General features: G+C 43.1%; 1 protein-coding gene across 2 annotated transcripts in view; it reads right to left on the bottom strand.

Moving 5' to 3' along the window:
* Positions 1–1,691: 1,691 nt before the first annotated feature.
* Positions 1,692–13,649, bottom strand: part of LOC105273315 (homeobox protein araucan) — a 36,760-nt gene continuing 24,802 nt past the window's right edge. For both annotated transcript variants that reach the window (XM_011315678.1, XM_011315680.1), the window contains exons 4-7: positions 10,549–10,907; positions 7,712–8,687; positions 7,563–7,652; positions 1,692–3,760 (exon numbers count right to left, since the gene is read on the bottom strand). In XM_011315678.1, the coding sequence (XP_011313980.1) occupies positions 7,613–7,652; positions 7,712–8,687; positions 10,549–10,907 (1,375 nt within the window). In that variant the 3' untranslated portion in view covers positions 1,692–3,760; positions 7,563–7,612. The remainder of the gene's footprint in view (positions 3,761–7,562; positions 7,653–7,711; positions 8,688–10,548; positions 10,908–13,649) is intronic.

Here is a 13,649-nt window from a genome sequence, read left to right as displayed (position 1 = left end):
ATAAGAGGATTACATAGAACGAGGGACTTCAATAAATATGAGACCTCTGTTGTCTTGACGCTGTTGCTTCTCCCTCCCGTTGAGTACATCTCAAAAAAATCTACAGATCCACGATGGACGGGTTATATAACCACATTTTCTCTTTCATATTTCTACCCCGACCCCCTTTCTCCCCATTTTTTTTTCTTGTGTCTTGCAAATGGGAAAAAAATACGGACGTACAACTATGCAACAAAAAGAGAATCCCGAGGAAGAGGTGAATGCGCCGTATGCACCTCTTAATCCCATCGTATATCACCGACGCGTTGGCTATCAATTTATAGGGAGTGAAACAGATTTTATGAATGCCCGAACAAGCGTGTAACCGAGGTAGAAACTCCCGTTTGCACCTCTTCATTCTCGTCACAATTTAATATAACGCGCATTCCCATCACCTCCCCTCGTTTCATTACTCTGGATTTATCATTTTATTTTCAATTTATCCGTTGTTGTTATTCACAACAATTTATCACATTAATTGTAACAGAGAGAAAATGTATAGCATTAATTCATTAAGATGAATTATTCGGTATTAAAATGATATAAAAATAAATAACTGGCAGATTCACTGATGCATTAATGCATCGCCGGGTGTTCCCATCTCCAGCCTCATATTTTCTCCAGCCAAATGATATAAAGCCGTTGTTATACAGGAGAGTCTTGTAAACTTCACTTGCTCTCGCATCTGCCCAGGCTCGAGGTTTCTGTGCATAGTTTATTATATATCTATATACGTGATAGTGTTGGGTATATGGGAGTGAAAGGAAACGAGAGAAGAGAGATATAGGGGATTGTGTAAGGGAGAGATGAAGAGGAGATGCGTTATGACTTTATAGCGCACCATACCTCAGAATTTTTTTAAATTTTTATCCCCTCAACACTCAAACGATCTATCCCCTTTTGTTTCAAGGGGAGATTGTTCCCTGGCCTCTGGCGCATTTTTTTTTTTTTTCATTTTCTTCTCCTGTTGCCCAATTTATAGTTGTTAGAGCTTTAGGATCGGCAATATAATTCGTGCGTACGTGCTAGGTTCGTTAAAAATACGAGAAATTCAACAGCAGTACCGTATAAACCCGAGGCAAGTATATGCCAAGTTGTCGTACCATGTAGGAGGCTCACGAAGTCGTGGTAAAACCTCAGGGTATTCACAATGTGAGACTACAGGACCATCTAATCTATAAAGATGCCGCAATTGATTTTAATGCCTTGCATAAAACAACACCGAGGAGTTGTAAAGCTTTCCCAACTCCAACTTCTTCCTCTGTACTTGGTTACCTGGCCACATGTGTTTTCAGAGAGGCTCATATTGCACCCACAATGTTTCCTCAAATGTCCTCCTCCATGTTGGAAAAAGCCCCTCTTCCCCTCATTTGTCATCCCCACCCCTCACCTTTGGCCCCGCTCCTCCTCGTGGTCCAATAAAATTCATTGAGCATCCATTGTTCCTTATTTATTGCATATTGTTCTCCGTCTTGACATGGCTTGTCCTTCACCGATTTAGAATCGAGGACCTATTGATTTATTGGTTGGTGATTATGTAAATAATGGCGATGAACACGTGAGTAGTCTTGGTGGTTTTGTTTTTTTGTTTTTTAATATAATATCAATTTATAATCGTAGTAGATAATAATATAATGTTGTAATGTCGATAATAATAGAATTTTTATTTGTATATTTATATTTTTATCTATATTCACATTGAAAATTATTTACAGTGGCTTTTTTAAACAGGTTCTTATCAAGTTTTTGCCTTTTTCTTCGTTTAATTTACAATCGTACGAACAACCGAGCAAAGACTCTTGCAACGCTGTACCTTAGACCCGTCCTAATTAGTTTAATATTCACAAATGATTTTTTTTTTTGTTTATTATTTTTGAGTTTGAATTTGGAGGGCTATCCAGTTCTAGTCTAGGCTAATGTGGTCTTTTCTCCATGCCGCCCACGCGTATGCGTTTTTATTTTCATCCTAATTATATACAAAATGATATTCAACTAATTCGGTTTATGTAATGATAATTTATGCGTACATTGGGTCAATACGAGTGAACGAATGCACCAGCACCTAAACCACTATCTCTTCCACTTTTTTTTCTCTCCATCGTTTATCACAGATACAAATAAATCAACTTTATCGTCATACTCTTTTAGCCCTCCCCATTTTCTTTTTTATAAAAAGCAATAATTTACACTCTTCAGGCTTGATATCATCTCCAAATCACAAGACTGATACACCATAATTACTCATTAATTTACAAACACCCGAAAAATACGTCCCATAATAAAATACCAACAAGATTTAAAGGAGAAAATAATAAAAAAAAAGAAAAAAAAACATCGATAAAATTGAGAAAATAAGCGAAGAGTACAGAATCATTTAATCATATTCATCTCCATACTCTTTTAAATATGATTCAGCACAAAACTAATCGATAAACGTCCTCGAGTCTGCGTGAACACGACGCAGGGCGCCAATGCCTGATCAATATAAATTTACCCCTTAATCCCTCATCCCAGCCTTATTATTCAAATTCATATTTTTTTCAATTTCTACCGTGGCCTCTTTTAATTCCCATACGGCTCACACGGCCATTCGTAATCACTGGCACGTATATTTACTCCATATTAATATATGCATAGCGTGTCCAGAGAGGTGCGGGGGAAAAACCACGTGGGCGGCGACGCGCCATGATAACCCTCGGAGTACATGCCTTAAGCTACTACGGGGCTAGAATACGTTTAATTTAATATCGCATTTCTCTCCTCACTCACGCGTGATAAACAATTAATCAAAATGTGACGTTAATTTTTCCCCATCCCATAACCTCCTGGCGATTAATAACGACATATCAACTCTAAGTGTCCATTTTTCTGTCTAACTGTGACTGTCCTGCATGTGGATTTTTTATGAATTTTCCAGCTGTTCTAATTAATCCTCTAACAAGTAGAATAGGGTTAAGGTAAAGCGATAGCTGCCGCGGTCGTAAGGTACGATTCCAACTCTCTTTATTAAGTATCTATACACAGTGAAGTATCTTCAATTAAAATTAATATTTATATAATCCTTGCGACCGCCCAGCGATTGGAAACCAAGTTCTCGTCGCGGGTGCTATTTGCACTTTGCCCGACAATAAATCTCCTTTTTTTTTTCGTAAACCCCTCTCACCCCTCTCGTCCATCTCACCAATCCACTCCTCTCTTTAATTTTCCATCATCGAATTCCTCTTCTTGTGCTCGTGTGCTGGGTGTACGTTGCAACAACCCCTCGAGGAATAGCTCTTGCTTGTTACGTCGTTTGAAAATGCACTGCAGCACCTTCACCACTGGCACGTATCCATAAGACGCTCTGCACTTAGTTTTTCTGGATTTCATGTCCCCTCCTTCTAATCCCCTTCTCGTTCTAATCCCTCTTCAGCCTTTCGCCTCCACCGTGGAAGTCTCACTGGATGTTCAGCATCCAACAGCATCCAACAGCATCCAACAGCTACCAAACGATTTATGGTGCCTCAGAGGTCGTGATACTCTTCCCTTCATCTCACACCACAATCTATCACCGTTTTTCCTCTTATCATTTTTTTTTTCCTCATCAACAGTTTTATTCAGTCTCCCCTTGTACTCCTTATTCCAATGACTCTTTTCTCCTGGATATTTTATTACAGCGATTTATGGGACACGGGTTGGACTATTGATCGGTAATATCCATGTGTTGATATCTCAAAATATTCTGTAACAGATTAAAAAAATAGCATTCAAATTAGTCGTGGAATTAAATATATTCTCGTTATCACAAATATTACAAATGTTGTGAGGATAAATAACGGATAAACTTGGACATTTGTTATTTCCCTTGATCATGCAAACGAGAGTCCAAACGAATTATCGAGAGTCAGGTTTGAGTTGAACAGAGCGGTGGAGCAAGTGATTAATATTCAGTATCGAGAGGTAAGATCGTGAGTGTCACGCGCGCGCGTCTCGATTTGCAATTACGGCAGTTCGTGGATATAAAATCCCTTACACCCTCTCTTGTGGTTGATTTTTAAGAGGGAGACCAGGTAAGACCGGTTTTTCAGCTGAAAGGCCAACGATGGTTAACTTTGTCGCCCCGACAACGCCCGATCCAAACGTTTGTAAGATGTAACTGCTTGTTACTAGAGCACTTACGCGTCCGGATGCCAGGATAGGCGGTCGTCGAGATATGTTTACGCAGTCCCTCTTCAAGTAATTACCATATTCCGAGGGACACGATGCCTGATAACCTGAGGGTAATCATTTCAGATTTCGAATTAGAGAGGGGGGGATTGTAATGCTATTAACCACCATGATTACTTGTTTTTAATCTACGATGAGAAAAGTTCACGGAAATTACCATAAAAGATCTGGAGACAAGTCATTCTGTCAAATTTAAAAAAAATTGTTGAACCGTTATGAATTTTTTATTATATATATTTCATGAGTAAAAGCTACTGTTTCCTGGTAGTTTCGTAGTTACGTAATCGTAATTGTAGTAATGTGTAGTAATTTTTCCGAATTTGCCGTTCGCTCTACCTTTACGTTTGAACCAGAAATTTTTACCGAAGATCTTCCGGTATTTTTCTCTCCGCGTAGAAGAATAATTCTCTAACGAAAATATTTGGAGAGGAGATCGACTCGGACGCGGAGAAATATCATACCCATTTCGCCATGTCTATTACAGGGCCTCCGGTAGATCGGGCTGTGGGTCTGGCAATGAATGCCCGTCGCCTCGGGGAGATCCGAGACTGCGAACAGGAGAGATGGGGTCGTATCGGTTTACCCGTGGTGACGTCCCGACGCCTTCGCTGTCGCTTTAATATTCATAGATCAGGCTATAGCTGCGTCTTCAGCGTCGCTATTATTATATACATTTTTCCGAACAACAGTAAAAAAAAAACTGTCAAAAAATCTCGTGTAATGGACGCTCATAAATTCCGCGCTGTTGCTCTGTTTTTTTTACGGACTCATTTGGCTTTTTTTTTACTATCCAGAATTAACGAGAATCCATCCATCACCGCGGACCGCCTCTCAGTCAAATGCCACCCTCGTTCCGCTCGTACCACTGAAAATCCCGTTGATTTCAACATGACAATCGAAATGCCACGGGAATTATCCCCAAGTGCACCCATCGTCGATCGATCTTGCGAGACTATTGCGTGTGTGTTTTGTACGTGGTGTAACTACACAGTCTCAATTGACATATTTCCCCACAGCGTTTTGCATAATGCGAGTAATCGATACTTGTGTATCTTTAATCTCGTCTCCTTTCTCCGATGATTGGCATTACACTCGAATTTCAAGCCGCGCGATCAGCGCAGATATCGCAGGTCAAATTCTTCAACCCGTGTGTCACGCGATCACGAGTTATCAATATTCATAATAAATTGATGAAAATACCTCAACCTGTTATCTCGCGGTGGAGAGGTTTGCTGGCCTCGAATTCATAGTAGAGAACTCTGTCCATATTATTCAGGTGAAAAAAAAAAAAAAAAACGGGTCCGCCACTTGTTGCGCGGCGAATCGTGTAATTCGTTGACGCGCCGTGTTCATCGAACCGTTAGCAAGGTAGACCTCGGCGTTCGATCGCAAAGGACCAAAAGTCGAGGGATAAAAAAAATCTTTTGCCAAAAACTTTTAGGAGAGAATAAACGAGCAAATGAAGTGAGACTAAAAATAGTGCGAGAGGAATCGAGGGAGAGCGGAGAATTCAGGTATTCCTCTTCCCGAGATTTTTCACGGTATCCGTGGGACAGAGGTGGTGTACACACGTTGTGTATCACCATACCGAGGATCCCAGGCTCCATCGCACGGTAGGATTTATTGAGGGGACAGCCATCTGCTGAGAAATCCCAGGACGACCGTTAACCGATGTTGAGGTGCTAGTGAAGATGGCCAAGACACTAGGTGGAAGTTGGCCAAATTTTATGCAGATGCTTGACGACGAGTCCCATAAATATCGCTGCACCAACAATCCTGGATATCCAGACCGTCCGATAGGTCCAGATGTTTGCGAGAAGTTGGGACTCATCATTCAGCACCACCCAGTCTAAATAGCAATTAAATAGCCACCCGCTAATTGGCAATTACAAGGGTGTTGGATGCAGTTTTTCAGGGCTATCTGGTAGCATTTTGGGATGACCAGGCAGCGGAGTTCTTCCCCCCCTTGTCCGCTGTTTGGTGGATGGTGCCCAAAAGTCTCTCATATGTGCCAGAGTTGCTAAGTGGCATTATAATAAGCGAACCGTGAGGCTGAGCCCAGGCAAAAGGCTTGTGATGCCCCTGAGATGAGAGAAAGAGAAAAAAAAAAGGGTGTGAGACTGAGCGGAGGCCTCTACACACTGATCGTTTGAGAGCCGAGGTGACGACAGCGAAAACTAGTTTATTTGGGACGTGGCTATAAATTAGGATCAGATCGCCACCAGATAAGGGCATCCCGCTAACACCCGGCCTCCGAAAGAACGTCTCGACGAGGTGGTGACCACTTCTCCGCTACTCCCTTTTTCTCCTGGCCTTTATTCTTCCTTCTGACCTCACTCCTTCTAGCTAAGTAAACAGTTCCCAAACGCTCTGGGCGTTATTTTCGTTGGAGATAACGCTCAACCATTCGTTTCGATCGTTTTATTTCCCGCATGGTCATTGAATTATTATTATTTATTATTTTTTTTTTTTCGGGTGAAAACGAGAGGGAGAGAGATCGAGACTGTTATGAGACAGCAGTAAACAGTGGGAACTAGCACTTGCTTTTGATTTATGCTGCACTTTGGGTTTATACTCTGGGCCTCTACACCGTGGGTGTGACAGGGATCCAATGAGTTTCTTGACACTAAATGCGACAGCTCGGGGTGTGCCCGAGTCACCAGTGAGGTTACTAGGAGATCTTTCCTAGAGAAATTCACTGCCTCGGGAAACAGCTACGCGGAGAGAGTCCAGTGATTCCATTCACTGATCAAAATCTCGGTTCATTTGTCACTGTCACTGAGGTGGCGATAGCACTCTCAGCTCTTCGATATGTTGGAGAGAGATGCTGCCTTTGGCCACACGCTACTCAATATCAAACCCGTTTTTTTCATCATTATTATTCTCATGATGAGTTAGAACCATCGACCATTTTCAACTGACAATTCCACAATCCTCCGTGGATATTAATGTTTTATTATCAATTGTCCGAGTGAAAAGGTGTGTCTAGGGATTTTATTTTCGGGCAGAGAGCATGATTTTAATCTTGCATAATGGAATCTTGTATTCGATCTATTACTGTCATTGTTTCTTATCTGCCTGAGAGAAATTGTTGAATTCTAGTTGAGTTGTTGTTTTGTCGAGTTGAATCGTTAGTTATGATTGGTGACATTAATTTATGAGTTTGGCGCGTGCACGGGTTATGAATCAAATCCGGCTAATTTGTATCGAGTAAAAAGTAAATTGGTATTTTGCATTTAATAGTCGGAGCCGTCAGTGATTATGCCAGGTTGAGTCGTATAAATATGGGGTATTTGATAACTTTGCGATAAACTCACCTGAATAACGACGAATGGTGATAGCGAACTGGAGATTCATGGAGTGCTGTCTAAACGGGCGATACGAAACCACTGGCCATAGACTGGGATCTGTAATTAATGAGGGATAATGAAAGGGTTCAACCGTTGAATTATTTATTGACACTTACCCTTTGTAGAAGGGCTTGAACGCGGTGGTGGCCTCGGTGGGAGGAAGACTGGCGGTTGTTTGCTGATGAAGAACGGATGTCTGATTGCCAGAGGTGAAGTCCTTGTGTGGTGAGCTCTGGAGGCGAGCACCGAATGATGATGCACTGCTGGCTGATCCAGAGCTCGATGATAAGTAGCCACTGCTTGCAGCCAATCCACCAGAATAATGACTGTTTGTTCCATTGCTACTGGCTGTGGTGCTGCCACCAGGGCAATAAGCTCCCGGTGGACCCTGGATCACGCCGTTCGGTGTTGTCACCTTCATATTGGGTGGTGTTTGGGGTGGCGTGTCCGTGCCAACCTCGGGAAACCCCGCAGCTGCCGATGATGATGCACTTGATGTCGAGCCCGATGATGAATTTGGATTGTAGTGGAGTTGACCACCCGATGACGAACTCAGAAAGCCACCGTATCTCGTTACGGCGTTTGAGTATGGCGCTGTTGCTGCTGATGATGGGCTCATCGAGGCAGCAGAGGGTAGGGCGAAATTACCGAGACCACCGCCACCACCGGTGCCCAACCACGGTTGCTGTGAGTGTTGATGATGCGACTGGCTCGACAGGTGATGCTGTCCTGTCTGCTGCGGATGACCCTGGGACTGATGGCCGTAGTGCTGCTGGTGATTGAGGTACGCCTGGTGATGGGGATGGGATGGTGGTGGTGGTGTTTTACAAGCAGCCGTATCAGCGAGAGACCAGATTTTGGGCTTTGTCGCTGGTATTGGTACACCACCTGCTTGACAATCAGTCTTCACCACCTCGTCCTTGAGATGATCCTCATTTATGTAGCCCTGATGGTGGTGGCTGTGGTGATGCTGTGGCATATGGTGAAACGACATCTCTCGGCTCCTTGGATCATCCTCAAGATCCAGATCGTCATCATCCTCAAGATCCTTGTCGTGCTGCATGTGCTCAGCCTTCACATGCCTCATGGGTTCTAAATTCAATAATGAAAAAAAAAAGGAAAAACATCAAGTGACGCGTGTCATAGAGGGCTTTAACATGTATCGACACAACGATCGACTTGTCGACCCCCTCTTGAAAATCTCGAGATACACTCTGTACACAGTATATTGAGACAGGGGGGAAACGATAAGCCAAAATCCCCAGGCTCGTTAATTATTGGATATGAGGGTGGAGGGTTTGGGGTAGTGCCTCGTGAAGCTACCGCGTGGCAATATTGCCGTTAATGGTTTATAGTCCCTGGTGTGAAAGCGAGAGGCGCGTATGCGTGTCATTGGAGGGTAAAGCAATGGTGATGCTGGAAGCGTCAAAAAGAGCAGTATGCCCTGAAGGAGTGGGAAAAAAATGTACTTGGTAGACGAAGAGGGTGGACAAGTGTGAGTGGAAAAATAGGGAGGTGAGTGGGAGAGATGGTTTCTCTTGCCCTCGTAGAGTTAAGCCGTAAGGGATGCTGTGAAAAAAAGGGGGAGCGAAGCCTGCAACCACTTTGGGGAGCGCGAGAGATTTCGCATCCCCTCGGGATGGTGGATCTTTTTCTCTCCCTTTCTCTCCCTTTCTCTCCCTTTCTCTCCCTTTCTCTCCCTCTTTTAGTGTTTTTTGCAGCTTCTTTTATATCCCTTGGCGCCCCTTGCACTCTGAAAAAGAGCCGTCCCGTCCGTCTGGCAGGGCGTCCAGCCAGCTAGTCAGTCAGGGGTGAGAATTTCATTAAGAGCTTCGAATGAGTTAGCAGAGGGGGTTTAGTTGATGGCTCGTCAAGCGATAATTCCCCAAAGCGCATACTCACTGTGGCCAAGTTATCAACTGTCTCTGTTACTCACCACTATCGCTCAATAAAGTGCGTAGAAGAGAGACGATTGGCCAAAGAGTTTTGTGGGCTCTTTCATCGAGGGGTAGATTTCAAACTCCCAGACCCTTATAAAAGGGAACCTTATGGCCCAACTAAACAGATACTCCCAGAGTCCACAAGTGGCTCTTTAACTTTTGACCCCACCCACTTTATCACCGATTAATCGCACAATTTATACCAATTAAATCTTATAATCTCGTATGAAATTTCAATAACCCAAAAAATTAATAGATCATTTATCATAACCAGTACGAAATGATAACGAAATGACGAAGAGAAAATCGATATTACTGAGGGGTAAAAAAAAAATGGTAATAATGAGAATGTGCGGTGCATTGCGGTAATGGTTTGGCATTGAGAGTGAACCTCCTTCTCCCTTCAGCCATTCGTCTCACCGCGGGTGCCGATATATCACTGGTGAAACCAGTGTAGCCAAAGTATCTATAGACAATGCATAACCCACAGAGTATGAACTCTCCCGTTTGACTGTATAGTTGTACGTGGTGGATACTCCAGGGCCCAACGGCCGCACCCTCTCACATTCCCCTGGACGTGTCTCATGTTATAGCCCACCACACTACCTCCAGTTGCCCAGGATGACCAACGGAAGTGAGTTGCTGGGTAAGGGGGAGTACGGGGTGTATATAAACCGAGAGAGGGAGTGGAAACGCAAAGGGGTTAGAAGCAAACCCAAAGGCCATTAATCTCTTCGCGCGGCAACCCGCAACCCGTCACTGTGTTTACCCACATGTGAACCATTATGTCCGCCTCTGCGATACACCCGAGAACTAAAGGACCTAGCTGTCCTCCACTGGAGACCCCAAATTCATTGCAAATTTGGAATTTCCGTGTGGGAGACGGAGATTGGACTGTGGCTTTCCAACTTTGGACTTTCCAGCACTGAAAATTGGCTCATCTTTTTTTTTCCACCATTAGCGGCTTCACGTATACATTTGAATTGTACCCTGGGGGAGTTTAATTAACTTACCATTATCCTCCAAACTTCGTCGTGCATCGTCACCAACTCTGTCGACTCGATTGTCACTGCTCATGTCGTCCTTGTCCTTGTTGTCTTCTGAATCAGATAGAACAGCGTCATCGTCGTCGTCGGTTTTATTCTTCGGCTCCCACGTCATTTTATTCTCCTTCTTGAGTCTTCTTCTTGCATTTGCAAACCACGTTGATACTTGGGTCAGTGTCATTTTTGTTATTATAGCGAGCATTATTTTTTCACCCTTTGTTGGATACGGATTCTTCTTGTGCTCGTTTAACCAGGCTTTTAGGGTCGCCGTTGATTCTCTCGTTGCGTTCTTTCGACGAGCTGCCAGGTCGTAACCAGCCCCATAACTGGAAAGGACAACCGGAATATTTTATTTAAATGTTTTAACACATAAATTGTTCATTCTTTTTTTTATCGTACTTTTTTTTATTACAGTGTTAAATAGAAACTTGTCAACGGTGTCTCGTTTGTCTTCCAAACCCCTCATTACGCCAACCGGTTTTCAATATACTGATTATCGGTGGTTAAACTTTACCTTTTGTCGGATAATTTTTGTTAACAATGTAATTGACATGTTCTCCACAGCCGAAAATACGATAAACCGGTTGATTATTTATGCGATATTTTTATGAGAAAGGAATAAATGGGAGAGGCGAATAAATCGGTTGAAGGTTCGATTAATTGGCAAAAATAATTTTTTAAACAATCGATAAAAAATATCTATAATCGGTGTCGACTTAAAATTTTATTCAATAATAATATTACCCCTGAAACCATTAGGTAACCGTGCGCACAGTCACTTTTCCGGGATGATTTATTCCCATCTGTTTTGGCGGCCCTTCCGACTCTCATGGATTCTTCACCGTACGATTCCCCAAGGATTTGGAAAAGTCTGGGGACTCGTGTAGTCTCTAACCTCTCACTTGCACCCCCAGATACTCGCAATGTATCGAAATACGCCCTGTTCTACAGCCCTTGGAGATGCGACATCCTCCTATAAGAGGGGAATACAGAGGGTGATACACCGGCAAATATATACGACGAATAAAACACCCTGCGGTGCTGTGGTGGTATAGAGCCGTGATTCCATCGAGGCTGGCACTCACTCTCGTCGTAATGGCGATTCGATCGATTCCCCACCCTCTCCCTTCAAACCCTCAACCCTCACTCTATTATACCTAACGTTGTATATACTCTCCAGTGAAGGCTAGTGCAAGCTAAAATACCCATCCAAGATTTTGTAGGGTCGCTCGAGTAGCCTCATGAGGGTGCAACGACCCACACTGTCAACTATAGAATTACCTCTCTCCCTAATTCAATTTTTTCTCTTCTTTTCCTCCCTCCATTTTAACCAATTGCGCGGAATAATTGAAATCATAAAACTATGTCTCATTTTATTGGGCTTTCCAGAGTTATTCATGAGGGCTCATCCTATTTTCTGTAAAGAGATATTTTTTGCTCGAGATGCCCCAGAACTGCCACTACCTGGACATGAAGAGCCGCATCTACTCGAGGCTTTATTACAATTAATTAAAGCCAGAGCGTTTTATTTATTTTATCATTATGAAAATTATCGGATTATTCAGTTTGAGAATTTTAATTCGAAAACTTATGATTACAAATTTCTCTCAAACATCTGTCGCACCTCTGTTAGACGATAAAAACTTGAGAGGTACCGAGAGAAATATTCATGGAGGGTGATAAAAAAACGAGAAAACTCGGGTATAAAAAAAAAATTGAAGAGGGTAAATCAAATAGCCGAGTCGACGATTAGTTTGCCACTTCCGTCCCGCAAACAGAGGAATTACTGGTGCCCCTTCCAGAGAGTGGCGCTTGTCCGAGAGATTGCTTGATGACTTGGCCAGGACGGAAAAAAAAGAAACCAGTGAAAAAAAAAAGCCAACAGGAGTGGAATTGTCTGGGCTCCACAACCCGTGGACGGAAAAGCACGAGAAAACTCGACAAGGGGGAGGCGAAAGAAAGTGGGAGGCGGTTTTCACCCTCTATTAAACTCCCTCCCCAGACAAGGGAAAGGCGGCCGCGTCGGAGCTTCTGTTCCTTTCCAATAAAACCGCGCGAGTTTCCTCTCTGGAGGAGAAAAAAAATTGTGGGAAAGAAGACGCTGAAGAAAGAGGCATGAAATGCGCGTCAGAAGATCGATTGACGCCATTGTGTGTATTTTACCGAAGGACCTGGAGAAATGTTTTTTCAGAAATTCGACGAGTTCGTCATGACAAGGAAAATCACCTCATGATCTCATGCCATTGACAAAACTCAATTCATTATAAACCCAAAACCCCCGCAAGCTGAATAAAAAAACAACAATAAAAACAGCTAATCCATTGAATTTTAATTTCAATTTAAATCCGTTGATCATCTACAAGTCCACATATCTCCCCAAGTGTCATTATATCTCCACCCACGGCTTCTATTTGCATAACAAGAGGCATTGCGTGCCAGAGAGAAGAATCGTTGGACTGCATCGTCACGATTGTTCCATCTGCATGTATATCACATCAATTAATATTATTTTTTCATGTAGAAACACGGAAAACCAGCCTGTACCCTCAACCCCCCGCTCGTCCATCCATTCTAAATACTATTTTATGCTAAAATTTCCAGTTCAACCTGTGCAACTGCAGCATCAAGAGGTGATTTTCGCCCCTCGGCATAAAATTTCCCATCGACATAACCAGCAAAACATTATCGACCGTCCAGCTCTTAAACAAAAGTTAACCGCTCTGAATTTAGCCCCCGAGGGTATTTTCAATATCGCCAGTACTCACATCCAAACCAAAAAGCGATTCTAGAGAGAAGGGTCATGATTCCGTGAGTGCAAAATCGAATGAAACGGCTCCCGTTTTGCAGAAAAGGTCGTCGAGGGAAAAAAAAAATTAACTGGGATACAGAACGATTCGCTGCACTGGGGTACAAGGTAGCGAGGTTCTCTCATTTTGTTGAATGCAAAAAATTCCCGTTCCAGAGATGACTGGATACGTTGGATGGGCAATAACGATGCTCTGGAACATGAGAGTGAAGAGGATGAAGAGAAGGGTAATACTAGGATGGTGAGAGGATCGACCACTCGA

Source organism: Fopius arisanus, unplaced genomic scaffold (genome assembly GCF_000806365.1).
Source record: "Fopius arisanus strain USDA-PBARC FA_bdor unplaced genomic scaffold, ASM80636v1 scaffold00005, whole genome shotgun sequence".
NCBI classification, from domain to species: domain Eukaryota; kingdom Metazoa; phylum Arthropoda; class Insecta; order Hymenoptera; family Braconidae; genus Fopius; species Fopius arisanus.
Note: the sequence above shows the minus strand (reverse complement) of the source record. Positions and strands in the feature narration are given on the sequence as shown.